Source organism: Mycteria americana, chromosome 3 (genome assembly GCF_035582795.1).
Source record: "Mycteria americana isolate JAX WOST 10 ecotype Jacksonville Zoo and Gardens chromosome 3, USCA_MyAme_1.0, whole genome shotgun sequence".
Taxonomy (NCBI): domain Eukaryota; kingdom Metazoa; phylum Chordata; class Aves; order Ciconiiformes; family Ciconiidae; genus Mycteria; species Mycteria americana.
In genome coordinates this window covers 68,555,877-68,571,108 of record NC_134367.1, presented here as the reverse complement: position 1 = coordinate 68,571,108, position 15,232 = coordinate 68,555,877, and the positions used below count along the sequence as shown (strand labels likewise).

Here is a 15,232-nt window from a genome sequence, read left to right as displayed (position 1 = left end):
ATCACCATAACTTACACCTTCAGATAGCTGCCTCCTATTGTTCCTGCTTGAAAATCTTGGTTTCGGTTAGGAAAGAATTTAAGGGTGACTTTTTTCTTTTAGCTAAAACTAGCAATCCAGTCCAATTATTGTCCATTAGCGTTCTGCCGAGGGAACACAGGCACCACAGCTATCATTAGCCAAGACACGGGCCCCCTCCCAGGCAAAATACCCTCACAATAGACTTTTGCACATAGGAGTTTGGACACGTTTCTGTACAGGAAGTTTAACAAAAGCTTTTAAGCGGCCCATCTGTTTCCTTAACATCTGTTTCCCAAGGCCTACCTTGATCTAAGTGTAACGTGCTGGCTGCTGGGTGAAACCTTCAACAGGATGGTGAAATTTATTGGAAATGGTCAAATTTCTCTTTCATGCAATGTTTGGCAGGAGAAGAAATCATTCAAGATTTTGACTGGGATGGTATGACTGGAAAGTTGTACCACCGGCAACGTAATGGAGCTTTTCTGAAAATGTATCTGTTATTACTAAAACTATTCTTTGAAACACCCGTGAAGAAAAAAAAAGGGGAAGAAGCAAGTTTGTTGCACTGTCTCCTATTTGACAAAACGTTCCCACATTAATAGCAATCAGCAAATTAAGAATAAAGTTCAGCCTTCAGAATTAACGTCTACCACAGGATTTGCTTTTTTTAAAAAAATGGATGCAAAGGAAACAGGCGTTGAGGAAAACCATGCGTGCAGTGGCATTTTCGCAGGAAACTTCAAACCTCGCTGGAGTTAATTTAGATTCTACATCCTATTAGTGTGGGAAGAGACCCGCTCTGTTTTCCAGTCACTAAAACGCACCGGGTTATCCTGACATGCCTCCAAACAGCATTCCCAAGCAGTTCGTACTATCTTCAAAACCTGCAAACAGCTAGGGCTGCTTTACGGGGGGAGGAAAAAAAAAGTTCCACTCACACGCGATTTATTTATTTTCAAGAGTCTGCTTACACACAAAATGTCCCGGAGCCAACAGCAACCAGATGGGCGGGTTACCAGCCGCGCTGCTGGGCGAGGTGCCAGAGCTCCCTTCCTTCCCCTTTTTTTCCCCCCCTCCCTACTTATTTACTGACTACAGGGGAACGAAGGGGCCCCGAGCCCCGGGGGGTGGGGGGCACGGCGGAGCCCCTCGCCCGCCGGGGCTGCCGAGCCGGGCAGAGCAGCGCGGGTGCGGCCGCGCCTCCCCGGCCGCCGCCGCCGCCGCCGCCGTCGTCCCCGCTGCCGTCCGAGGGAACCGGCGGGCGGCGGCGGCAGCGCCCCGGGGAGCCCGGGCTGCCCCTCGCCGCCGCCCCGGCCGCGCTCCCCGCTCCCCGCCGCCGGGCGCCCCCCGCCCTCGCCGCGCCCCGGCCGCGCCGTCCCGCCGCCGGCGACCCCCGGTACTCACCGCCGGCCGGCTCGGGCAGCGTGGAGACCGAGGTCTGGCCCATGGCTTGGCCGGGAGGCGATCACGCCGCCCGCCGGGCGTGCGGCCTCCGCCGCGGCTGTTTCCGGGGGGCCATCTCACTTTTCGCCGGGGCCGCGCTCCCCGCCGCGCCGCCCGCCGGCTGGCGGGGGGCGGCTGCTCCCGCGGCGGCGGCGGCGGCGGCTGCGGCTGCGGGCCGGCGGCTGCCTGTCATGCCGCCGCGCTGCCGGGCCGCCGGTCGGCGCGGGCCCGCGGCCGCAGCTCCGCGCCCCCCTCCCCGCCCCGGGCCGCCGCCTCGCCCCCGCCCGGCGGCGGGGGGGGGCTGCGCTCCGCCGCGCCGCGCCCTGCCCAGATCCCCGCTGCGGGGCAGGGGCACGGGAGGGATCGTAAAAGTCGTGAACAAACAAGAAAAAGAAAGAAAAACCACCCTTAATTGCAGGGAGGTGCGGACAGACGGCGCTTCGTTGGCGAGCCGTCTCGGGCTGCTAACGTGCCGAGCCCCTGCCTAACCCCTGCGCTCCTCCGAAGCCCAAAACGCTGGTCCAGGCGGAAAACTATTTCCACCCCTCCTCTGAAGGTGCAGGGGAAACGTGCGACAGCGGCAGGGAGCGATCGCATCGCCCTGCTCGGGGGCGCGTCTCTGCTGGGAGCAGTTGTCGGGGCTTCGCTGCCAGCACGAGTGGACAGGGAATGCCCGGGCAGGGCAGCTCCTGGGGCCCTTTCGAGCCCTTGTGTTGCTGGGACAGAGGTCCCAAAAAGTGCCCAACCCTCCCCTCTCTCACAGGAGCATAATCAAGGACAGGACCACTGTTCATTTCAAAAGAAAGAAGGTCGTCTAAGACAGCAGCATCCAGACGGCGCTCTGCCGTAACAAGCGACAAGATGGGACGTGATCCATCGGATAAATTGATGGGGAAGATGGGGAGAAACAAGGATTGTGCATAGCACACGGGCAAAAGGAACAAAGGTTTTATGTTGGTTTTCTTAATGCATAACCATAATCTAAGCAGTGATACAAGCTTAATCCTAGAGCAAACAGGTAACTGTTACCAGTGATGCAAAAAAAAAAAAAAAAAAAAAAAAAAAGCACAGGTCCCCAATAGCTATTTCTATGCAGTATCTAGAAACAAGCAGGGGGATGCATAGGCATCACATGAGCACACGCAAGGCTTCTCTAAAGAACATGCTCAAGAACATCTATTAGCGAGACGTTTGGTGAGATGGCTACGTTTTTGAGCAGCCTGGAAGTCCTAGAGGGGTTGGCTGAAGAGGTTTCTGCCCTGCTGATCTTTGTATGTGCTGTCACTGTGGGGACGTTTCAGGAGATGGAGAATTGTGTTAGTGTGGGGCCCGTACTCTGGAAGCAAAAGGAGTACCGCAGGTACCTGCAGTCTGGGTAGCCTGACATCAGTTATAAGCAGAAGAGATGTGGTCGTCAGCTAATACATGGTGAATAGAGAAGAATACAACTAACGCTAGTCTTCCTGTTTTTTATAGAAAATAGGTCTTGGTAAACAGGTCTTTTATTCCTCATTTTACATGATTACACATTAAATTGCCAGAGGTACGGGCTTGAGTGTAATAGGCTTCAGCTAGGTACTTGATTTACTAAGATGGAAAAAGTGAGGACAACACAAAATTAGTAAAGCACAAACAGATGAAGAACTAAATGAAAAGAAGATCAATTGTCCAAGGAGCACTAGCGTTTAATGAGGGTGTTTCTGTTGGGGAGCTGTGGGGAAGCTCCTCAGTGTTTCCATCAGCAATCTAGAGAAGTATTACTTCAAACAGTTTTAAAAGACTAAATAAATAACCGCTGGCAACAATTTTAGACGGAGTAAATATTACCAGAGTGATAATGAGGACAAGGCAGTCACAGAGTTATCTGGATTATTTAATAAACTCAGGTCTTTCAAACAAGTGAATTTTAATAGGGTCAAAAGAAGAAAAAAGTCAGACTTGGAGGAGGGAGCAAGGCAGCCTACAGGGCCAAGGAAGGTATGCTAGAAAGCTGCTCCACGTCGGGGCTCGGAGAAATTCAACGCAAGCTCCTAGTGAGCTAGTGCTGGTACAGAAGGAAGCTGATATTCACCTACGGATGTGCAAATAGGAAAGGGGTAGGTAGAAATCCCATTACGTTGTCGTGCTTTTTATCAGACAAAAAGTGCTGTCCCATGTCCAGTGTTGTTGTCTGCCCCTTAAAAAACAATGCTGAATGATGGGAGACAGCTTAAAAGAGGTCCACAAGATGAGATTGAAAGTGAAGGAAGTGCTCTCCGACAAAAGGCTTGACTGGTACAGATGCGCTCAGGAAAGGCTGGCATGTTTCGTTTTAACCTAGAAATGCCTTTGGGAGGAGAAAATAGCATTGCAGCACTCCTGAAGTCCAAACACTGAAGGCAAGGCTCTTTGCCTGGCACCTCCAAATCCAGGCCCTGTGCAAAGCACGGAGCTGGAGACGAATGGGGTGAGTACAGAGGCACCAGGCTGAACTCCACAGCGGGAGCCATGTGGAAGGTAGGTGGCCTAATGGTGCCTTCTTCCACCCAAGGAAAGACTTTCGGAAGGGTGGTCTGTTGAACAACCACCTCCTGTAACTTATTTCTCAGGAGAGTTTTTTGCAATGATTTCCCACACTTATTTCTGTTACCTAGAGAAACGACTTTAAAAGGTTTTGTTTTGAGAAACTCGAGTTACCTCTTTGGAGTCACTCGTAAACAGGAACATAAAAGTGTTCCTGTCTGCCTCCGGTGAATCTCATTAATTTTATCAAAGGAATTTGTGTTCCCCTGCTATGTAAAAGCCCAGTTTACAATGCAAAAGGCTGTATATCTGCCTGCAATGGTTCCTGTGAAGGTAATAAACTCCTCAAGGTCGATTCGTAAGCCAATAAAATGGGCATAGTTATCACATCCTCCAGTGCAGGTGAACTAGTTGCCAATTTCTTTTGTTTTGGTTGTTGGTGGTGGTTTTTTGTTTGTTTGTTTCATAAATTAACTGATGACGGTGACTTTCTTTTATATGTTTTCTTTGCAGCCACCTCATTTTTAAGGGTCCTGTCTTCATACCTCAGCGATGCTTAGCAGTATATTGCAGAATATGATTACTGCTTTAGAAAGTAGAGGATGTCAACTCTAGTTTAGGGAAGATAAATGTTAATTTGTAGCACTAACAGATTCTAGGCATCATATTACATGGAATAAGAAAATGAAGCTTCTGATTATAAAAGTTTACCCAAAAGAACAACTTGTAAACAATAAATACTTTACTTGCATTAGAAAATTTAAAGGTCTTATTAAGGAGATTTTTATTCATGATGGACAAGATACTGGGAGCATCCAGTATTATCACCATAGATTCTTTATTCAGCTTTTGTAAACTGGGCAAAAATAAATACTTTGTCTTGATCCTGAACAGGGAATACTAGTTGAGTACATAAAATAGTACTGGTCCACACAACAGTCATGGCTCTTTCTGCTTTATCTCCTGGCTAAAGATGTAAAGGGGCAATGTATACATCTCAGACTACTCACAGTCATTAATGATCATCAAATTAGAAAAAAATAGCACTTTTCTGCTTAGAACCTCCTTTTTAAGCCATTCAATTTAAGAGTTCAGCTTATGACTCACCAATGGGAGGGAATGAACCCTGAATCCTTGACACTGTACAAAAAGACATCTACCAATGTGACCTAGGAGAGAAACTGGACTGTTGAAAGCAAAGATATATTACATTTCTCCTATGTAGAGCTATATTTATGTGATTGCCTCCACACAGCAGGGATTCTAGCATCCTGCTGACATTCCCATATGAGTATCCACACAAAATACATACATTTAGTATTCAGTTGTCTGGGGACTTTTATTCTGCAGTATGATAGTGATATTTTGATCTGTGCATTAAATTTCTTGCCATGTTGGTAGCTGGCGTTTAGGACAGTTAAAAGTTTAAGGATATGATAATGTTTGATAACAACTGATTATAGAAGAGATTTGAGACTGTAGTTATGAATATAAAATACATTTTTATTGGGTATACTTTTTTTTTTTTTTAGGATTTAGATGGCTTTATCTATGATGTGTTTGGGTGTATATTCCACTTTGCCTTTAAACAATTAATAGGATGAAACACAAATGGACTGCCCAGCATTTTGTAGTTATTATAGTCTTCTGGGGTTTCTGGAAATCCGCAATTACTAGCAAAGCAAAAATGGCCTGGGAAGATAAAAGTGAGAATTTCAGGATTAAAATTTCTACGATTGTTTTAGCCAGGGCTAATCTTGTGCTGAAGGAAATGCTGCAACAAGATGCTGAAACATGAACACATCTTCTATCAGGTGAGGAAGCTGAGGCTCAGCTGATGGGTAGAACAGGTGCTGGTGGGTCGTGCCAGACTGTTCTGACACAACATCAGCATCAATGGGGTTCCTGGACCCAGTGTCCCAGTGAGATTTCAGTGCCAGTCGTAATACTGTGGTTATCTGATTGCCTCATGCTGCGTGCACAGTTCTTCCCTTCTTGTCCCAAGTTATAATGTTGGGTACTGTAGTGAATACTGTTAAACAGGTACTCTGCTCTCCCTCAAGAACTGAAATCTTCCACCAAAAGAGGAAGAATGGCTTCTTCATGAACTTCAGACGTGTTTGTAAAACAAGAATATTGCACTTGTATAAATGTCTAGCATGAGATCTCTTCATGGAAGAGAATGTAAAACTTCAAAATTGTTCCCAAGGGAAAATGAAATAATACACACAATAGTTTCTCTCACACGTCAAAGAGCAAATTCCCTCCCATCAATAAAGCTTCAAAGACAGCTGTATTTCAGTGTGTTTACTATACTGGGATGACTGATGGCAATAGATGACCTACAACTTGCAGCGTGCTGTTGCCCAGTCTTTGGAGTTCTGTAGGCTCACATAAAGTCAAGAGGCATTTTAGAGAGGTGAGTTTGCATTACTCTTCCTTCAGTCACCAAGACTATCATGGCACTAAATATAACAGAAGCTATAGGAGGGACTATCACATTCAATCCCAGCATTCATAATGCAGGACTGGCAAATGCGTTCAACCTTGTAACAGGAAAAAAAATACTACCCGGGTGTTTATCAAGATAAACCAAGAGGATGGCACTGAGTCCGGAACACAAATGATCCAGACAGTCATTTCTTGTGTGGTCCTCCCATCCCTCCACATCCCACTCACAACTCCCGTCAGTTTGCAGAGCTGCTGGAAGATGAACAGCATCGTGTCCTGCAGGCTGCAGAGCTGCACGATTCGATAAGCAAAGCAAAGGATATGACATGAGCAAACATGAGCAAGAAGCTAAGTCATTTTTTTAGTCACGGGTCACACTAACATTTGTAACAATGACATTGAATTTGTACCTGCCCGTAGAGAACTTGCAGTTACAAAGGGGAAGAGTTTGGGGAGGGCACCACCAAAATCTGTTTGTTTGCTTAAGACTAGAACATCAGCTGTGGTTGAGCAAAAAGCTCATTCTGTTTTCTGGGAAACTGAATGCAGTTCTTAAACAGGCACTGTCAAAATAAAATAACATATTCATCAATTATACTGGAGCTGTATTGGGAGTTTGGACCATTTTCTTTTAATAAGCGGGGACTTTTGTAATAACCCTAGATTATGCTCTCATTTGCAAATATTTTAAAACATATTTATGTCTCCTTTTTATCTTTAATGGCTTAACAATGCTATGTTCTTGCCAGCATCACCTCCCATTTCCAGTGCACAAGTACAGCACAAAAAAAAGGAATTCGAAATTTATTTTAAAAAAGAGGCTGTTGTCTTTGCGAGTGATCATCACAAGTCTATGGCTTACCATCCCAAGTCTATGGCTTACCCTGCTCCCCTCAAAAACCCCACTGTACACGAGGGTTTGCATGAGGTATGCTTGTTCAGATTAAGACTGCACTGGGAGACAGGTAGCGAGGCCCCTACCTATGCAAGATCTGAGGGGCTCAGAGTTGTTGAGAATTCAGGTGATCTCAACTCCTGTTTCAATGTCTGTTCTTATTTATCCTTACCAGCTCTCGGCCATCACAGGCGGGAAAAGAGCACAGCTGGCCAAACTCACTCGTGGCGATTTGGTCCAGGCAGGTTTTCCTTCTGCTCACAAATTACCTGCAAATGGGTTATGCACTTGCAAACTTGTTTGCTACTCTAAATTATTCACCATAACAGTTTGTAAGAAAATTTTGGGCACTGGGAAGCAGGTAAACAGATCATGGCAACAGCAGTTCAATAATTTATTACCCAGGCTGTGTGCTAGGAGGCCTCAGCCGTGGGGCTCTGTTTGTGCTCTCTGACTTGGGGGTGGTATCTGCACCTAGAGGAAACTTTCACAATAGCTGCATCAGTATGGTTTTAAATGGTTAGTGATGAATGCTTATAGATCTGCTCATGCGGTTTTATCATCTGATCCGTGACTTTCGTCGTACCCTTTAACTTATGTTACTCTTGCCTATATTAAGTAACTGCTTGGCAAGTTGTTCTAGGAAAGACTTCTACAGACTTGAATATTGCAAGTATGTTGAAAAATCCCCGTTTTCATTTTAATAACAGTTTGCAGTTTCTTGTGGTACTGTACTCACTGAGCTTTTAACGTAATTTACATAACGTGTGTGGTTGAAAGGCAGAAAATAGAAAGAAAATGCTCCCAACACAAACATTTTGGGAGTCAAGGAGAGCAGATCTACTTGTCCTCTGTGTGCGCTCCTCGGCTTCAGAAACTGCTCCGCTCCCCCACCCCGCTGTGCTTTCTTCTAACATTTCAATTTCTACACGCTCCTTCTCCACCCCAGTTCTGTTCCACAATATCTTTCAAAAGTGTTTTCCTTCCCAATGATCCTTAAAGGCAAATTTTAAAAGTTTATATCCCTCTGAGTTCTTTGACTTTTCTCCATCCCATGCTCGTTGCTAATGTTTGTTTACTTTGCTTGCAAATATCTGGAGTCAGTTCCCTTGCTTTGCTTCAGCAAGCCTGGCCTACGCAGGAAACTTTCTTTTCTCACAGACCCAGAGTATTTCAATAGTAACTTGGGGTATTATTACTTTCACATCTACTGTTTTAAAAGTTATCATCTGCCTAAAGACTTACGACATAAGTAGCAGAAATGGCATAATCCAGGTTTTGGAGTACTTCTTGTGCAAGATTATGAAAGGTGAGCAAATGAAAGATTCAGACCCTGATTAATCAGACTCTTCTGACACTAACACTTTTGGGCTTTTAAAATCTGAATTTACTGAAAATTAATACACTGTAAGAAATGTGTTTTCTTCAGGGCAAGGATCTTGGCTTCGTCTTTTAAGAGCTAAGCACTGTGCAGCTAATAACTGGAAAAAGCTACCTTCTGTCTTTGTTTAAAGCACAAGGGGAACTGACAGACTAGATCACATTGTGTCCCTAACCCTAGATCAGATGCCTGAAAAAAGCTGAAGAACCCCTCAGTAGACGGCATGTCATATTATCCAAAGTCTCTAAGGTCCCTAATACTTAATAATTTAAATGCTACAGTCCTGGTTTCAGTTTTAAAGTTTAAATTTTCAAAATCTCTTTTACATTTTTGTTATTGTTAATAATAAGACCTCTGGATACGAATGTCGTTCATACGTGATCATTTCCTTTGTGCCTCTTAGTGGCTCCTTGATCCCAGCACCGCCTGTTGCGTTGCGTTGCGTTTCGCCGTGCAGTGGCAGCGCTGTGACAGTACAGGACAGCGTTTCCTGTCCAGGCGGAAAATAGCCGTCAGAATTTTTCCAATCAAGCGTGTGTTTGTCACCAGGTATCAGTTTTGTCCGGGGTTCCAGATTTATGATGAAAGACAAAAAGGACTACATTAAAAATTATAAATAGCATTCTGCCTGTCCTAGTTCAAGCCACTGGGGAAGAAGAAAGCGATGGTGTAAAAACGACATGCCGGAGTGTAGAGTTCCTCAAGAGTCGGGTTTCTGCCAGGTTTTCAAAGGCTTTAGCCGCTGCAAGTTCCTATCAGTAGTTACAATAAACAGAGCGGACTGGCCCCTTTACTGATAGAAGCTGGCACATCCCCAGCAGAGAAAATGAAGTAGTGCAGCTAAAAGCAGCTGGAGGTCTGTTCTTACTGCGGGACACCACCTCTCCTCCTCCACCTCTTCTCTCAAGGCCTGCTGCGCCTTTCATGGTGTTCACCATAGCGGTGGTCACGGTACTGGAGTCCCCTAATTCGTCATTTCCAGGAAAGGCTGGACCGGCTCCCCTTAGGCATTTTTTCTCTCTCCCATCTGGGCTTAATGGCAGCCTCCGGATGCTTCCTGGCTGCTGCTGCTGCAGCAAAGCCCAAGTATCTGGGAGAACTTCTGCGCTCTCCAGCCTGTCCAGCAGTGCCTCCTCGCCTCAGAGAAGTCAGCCATGACACTAGTCCAGCTGCACTAACCATTTTCCTTAGGAAAACACAGCTTCCTGCTCTTCAGGGCATGTGTGGTGGTTGCTGGCTGCAGATTTCCCTCTACTGCTCCAAGCTCCTTAATGAATCACGGCTTTTTGGCACTGAAGCAAAATAAACACATCATTTTGGATGCCTTTGCCAAACGTACATACACTTAGAGCAGGTTTTGAATGATAGAAAGCGAAAGGTTTAATGAAATGTGCAGGCTGCATAGCTAAAAGTTGCAAAAAAGCCAGAAAATGCGAATCTGAAGGTCACAACAGTCCCGTTAGCCCAATAGTGGTTCACATTTTGTATATTTTCTAGAATACATGGAGGGGGGTTACCACTAGTGTATCAGCTACAGCTCTCAGCAGGAAAAACCAGTAACAGAGAGCAGCACAGGGGCGCAGGACCGCTCCGCAGCATGACTGTTAGATGCCTACCTCTTTCTGTCCTCTTCTGTTGATTAACTGAATCACTGTAACTACACATAGCACAGCAGATTTTTGCACTGATGCTTCCTAGCCTATGTAAAGGGGCAAAGACATCAACAAAAAATTTGGCAGGCATACTGAATGAAGTTCCTCAGTCGCTCGAGCCAGTCGTGTGTACACGTCCTGTCACGCACTTTGGCCCTTTCAAAGCGCCTGAGCCTGCCCATGACTTCAACACATCCACTTGCTCTTGCTTGACTGAGAACTGAGGAGAAGTTTTGAAAGCGTTTGGCACAACTTTTCCTCTAGTTCCTGTCCATTCAGTCAGATTTTAGAATGAATTTAAATGTATTGCTGGACTATAATTAGCTCTGAAGGACAGAAGACCACAGAGGACCGGCTCTTTCCTCTTTAAATGGGCAGCTGTAAAGACACTACCTTAAATGGTATCCTGAATGCCAGCAAAGTTTGAAACCTCAACCTGTGCCTGATTAACTGCCAAAAATCAGAATAATCTCTGCCTTTGGCAAGTCAAAGTCATCCCCTACGAAGTCGGTTTACTACAGAAATCTCTAGACCAAAATACAAGTTTCAGCCTTCAGTTTCATTTCCCCCCGTTCCTACTACTATGAAACTGTGGACCTTTTTTTACCCTACTGGGAAAACGCATTTTTCCCACTCTCCCATGACTCAAAAACATCTGAAAGATTCTTCCTCCAAGCTTAAGAAAAAGAGGGAGGAAAAACTTCACCTTTTGGCAAAGATACAGAATGGAAATTTTTGACTCAAAAGAGGATTTCCAAAATAAAATAAAATATAAGAAGCATGTGAAAACAAGGGGTTATAATGGAAACTATTTTCATAGCCAGCTCTAAAGTAAGCACTGCTGTTCCAGAGACACATGGTACTGATGCAAACATTGGTTTGAGGCCAAAACCCCTAGCATGCTAGTGGAATCCGGAAGCACTACAATATTAAATACACCTCAAAATATATGTCAGACATCGCCCTGTGTCTGTTCCACTTACTCTGCACAGCACGACACTATACACTTAATTCATCAGCGTCTGCAGAGTAACAGAATAAGGGGCGGGTGGTGGAGGTGCTCTCCTTTTCTTGGGCCGCGTTCTTTCCTGCACCACGCGCTCCCCAAATGGTCTTCTGCAAGACCGGGCTGATTATTCCCATTTTGCAAATATTGAGCCAATATCCACTTTCCATCTGCAGCGCTTATACAGCATCTATTATTACAGCGTGTGAGCACCCCTCACTGGTCCTAGGGAGGTGTTTTTATCCCCAAGGTAGGATTTCCACCTTTCATCTGGAGTGATGGAGGAAGGGTGCTACGAAAGGGGTGAGGGCATCCTGCTCAGCTGCACTCTCCTTGCCGGCAGACGCTTCCTGCTATCTTTGGTCTGCTGCTTCCAGCCGCTGCAAGGCAGCTGGCCTGGCCCTGGGCAGTTTTCTCCTGCTGCTATCACAGAAAACCCTCTTTTTGCACCTACCGTGATTACAGCTATGGTGCTTGGCCTGCACCTTTGCCGATTCATTAGAAAAGCCCACAACTGGTTAAAAGTGTCCTCATCAAGGGCATAAAATGAATCTTCTGCTTCTGTACAGCCTGATTTTTCTGTGGATTTGTGGCTTTTGCTTACAGTTCTTGCCTCACAATAAAATGCAAACATCAACTGAAAGTTTCCCCAGGAGTGGAGCTGGTGGGGCATTCCCTTCGGCCACTTGAAATTCTCCAGGGCTTTAACAGGGGAGCCACGTCCCCTCCCTGCCGGCTCCGTCGGGGGCTGGCTGGCTGCAGATACACACGAGCACTTGCAGAGCACGGGCTCAGGCTGGTTCTCCTCTGCCAGGTCTGGTGCCAGCTCCCCACAGGGCTCAAGAGCTGTCAGTAGAGGCCACCGTACTGGAGCGTTTATCGTACAAGCCCGTTTCCCTCAGGAAGGCAGACCAAAACCTCCGGCTTCATGTCTCCAGGCATGTGTGTGTGGCTGCACCTACCTGCTGGCTCCGAGAAGGACCCAGGCTCAGCCAGGCACAACCGGCTGCTCCCCGGCTCTCCAGGGGGACAGACAGCGGCTGCTCCCTGAGTCACCAGGAGGTGAGGACGTGGGGACAGAAGTGGAAAAGTCACCCCTTGGGTCTCTGTGCACTGGGCCCCCCAGCTTTTTCCTCCTCAAAAATGTACCGCAGGGACGCGGTGGCACAGGTCAGCCTTGCAGCACTCACCCAAGCTGCAGCTCCTCGTAAGGGCTGATGGGTCCAAGGGGCGGTGGGGTCTGCGGGGCTCACAAACAGCAGAGACGGGCAAGCAAGCGGGGCTGGCAAAGCACACAACCTGCTCTGCCAGGGAAGAGCAGCCAGCCAAGAGGGTCACACAGCCTCATGAACACGGATGGGTTCAGTGGATGTTGACTTTGGTGGCTGGGTCCTGTGCTTTAGACATAATGTCAAAAAAGTGTGACCGGTTCAAAGATACAAGTAGATCCAATTTCATGCTTACATGCACGCCAACCACCTCCCTCCCTCCCTCCCCAGCAGTCTGGGGGTTTTCTTTTGAACCTTCAGAATCAGCCGCTGTCTTTCGTTCTCCAAACTGGATGTAGCTTTCTTCTTAATAGATTTTACATACCATTCTTTCCTAAAGCCATCCTTGATGTTGGGAAACATAGCATCCCTGTTTAACTTCCGTATGACCCAGTGCATTGCTGTGGATGGGGAGGGTTATAAAAGGTCAGGTTTTGCACCCTTGCCAGTGTGCTGTAAGGGAATTCTGATCTAGTAACCTGCTAACATCTCCCTGGAGAAGGCTGCTTTTAATGAGGCAGAAAGCCTGGCGAGCTTTGCCTCAAGCTCCTCCCATACGCATGGCGTTTGGTCTCTACATGGCAGTTGTTTAAATCAAGTGTCAATCTGGGGGTCTCATTTTGCTTTTTAAATTCTTGTGCATCATTCGTTTGCTTGCTGGCGGCCAGGGGAACCAGTGTGCTTTAATCACGCTAGTCCTGGGGGGTTTTTTGTGCTGATCCAGATCGTGTTTAGCTCAGGTTCATTCAGTGACAAAACCCACACATAAGGAAACTCAAACAATTATATGAACTAAAGCAGGAATGCCATATGGTTCTTGTGAAAAGTGCTTTTACCAAGACTAAACATCAATATTACACTTTATTCTAACTACCTGCTTAATACAGCAGATCATTAATGCACCACATTTAGTTAGTCAAAATGAACAAATTTCATTAAATTAAAATTCAGCAGCATTAAAGCCAGATGGGCTGCAGGGGGAAAAATGCAGAGACTTTTAAAGCTAATGTAAATGTAATATTATTGTTTTTCAGCTACAACCCAATTAACTTGGGCTGACAGAAGCTTTTACAGAAATGCCCAGGAAGATAACTTGTCTGCAAGGAAAATCCATTTAAAAGAAATAGTTCTTCAGATATTTTCATGGGTCTGTGGCTCGCTGAATTACATTCCTGTATAAAAGCTGCAAAGCTGATGTGGGAGAGCCAGTAATAAGACCTTTACTGGTGTGTTACTTACTGGGAGAAAAATGACTTAATTTTACAGTGCTTATTGTAAGTATTTGAGTGTAGGAAAAAAAATAACCCAAGAAGACCCATTCCCAAAGGCAGTAAATACACACTTCCAAAAACATGACCTGCCTGGGGAAGCCCAAAAACATGACCTGCCCGGGGAAGCCCTTGCTGCCTCCTCCGCTGTCCCTGGCACCATCAGGAGCCAGGCTGCAATGCCAAGCACCCTCTAAAACCCTGGATCGGTGCAAGGAGCAGCCCCATGCCATGCAGGAGTGCCTTCATGGGCACTGCAAGGAGCATCCGCTGGGCTCTCTGGCTGCAGTGCAGATACCTTTGGTTGTGGGGTACGATCCACAAAATCCAGTTTGGCATTATGCTCCAGCATTTTCTGTAAAGTCACGTAGAGAACCGTGCTATCTGTTGTAGGACTTTCCTATCACTGGGGTATGTAAATGCTTGATAGGTCTTAATGGTGTTAAGAAGAGAAGAAAAAGATACCCTACATAAGACACCCAAACCCACGCCATTTCTCTTTTTAAACAGTTACCCTTTCCAGAAAAGCTGAGACAGTTCCTTGCATGTTAGCTGTGTACCACAGTAAATAGTTGTTTTCTCCCAAAAGAGTAAGCAAAAGTCTATATAAAGTCTCGCCTACACATGTAATATACCAGGAGGAGGGGTGGTCCTAAGCACTCTCAAGCACAGATCCCACTCACTTAAACTCCTAAAATAGAACGCAAGATGTCAGAGTCTTCATTTTCCCATGAACTGCACAGTAACTATGAAATGCAACCTCGATTCACACATGGTGATAAAACCCAGTGCCTGCAAATTTATGAATGTAGCTGGCAGTCATTAAGTACATTATGCAGAGGTCAGGCTGATGGCCTCTTCTTTGTTTATTCCTCTTATTTAATGATCTTCTGGTTGGAGACACACTGAAAACTTTCAGAATGTTTTACAACGTATTTATGTGACCGAGAAGTGTGTCCTGTGTTTTCCATCCCCATTATCCTGACATGCTGAACATAAATCAGAGTGCAGTATGCAGAATTAGCATTCGAGGAAAGCACAGAGTGGTTTTTTTTTTTTAATGTATACAGAGAAAATACTTGTTCGTTTCTAAAGTAGCCGTTAAGAGAGATCGCCTTTTTGTTAAGGGATAAACAGGGCCACCTTCATTTTGCGCAGCTGAATTCCACAAAAGCCAAACGTCTCAGCATGGAATATTACACCTGGATCCAGGCAAACTTCCATTCAATTCAAGACAAAGTGTGGTTAAAATCACATTACATTGTCAGGGGTCAGATCCCTGCAGCTCAAGCTAATCAAAGTTAATTTTTTCAAAGGTACAGAGACTTAACCCTTGCTCAGCACT

General features: G+C 45.9%; 1 protein-coding gene across 3 annotated transcripts in view; it reads right to left on the bottom strand.

The window, feature by feature from the left end:
* The window catches only part of PHACTR2 (phosphatase and actin regulator 2), a 143,215-nt gene that overhangs the window by 80,735 nt on the left and 47,248 nt on the right, over positions 1–15,232 (bottom strand). The window contains exon 1 of one of the 3 annotated variants that reach the window (XM_075498884.1): positions 1,426–1,662. The exons of the other annotated variants lie outside the window; for them this stretch is intronic. Within the exon in view, the coding sequence (XP_075354999.1) occupies positions 1,426–1,468 (43 nt within the window). The 5' untranslated portion in view covers positions 1,469–1,662. Of the gene's footprint in view, positions 1–1,425; positions 1,663–15,232 lie in introns of those variants that run through there. 3 annotated transcript variants of the gene reach the window in all.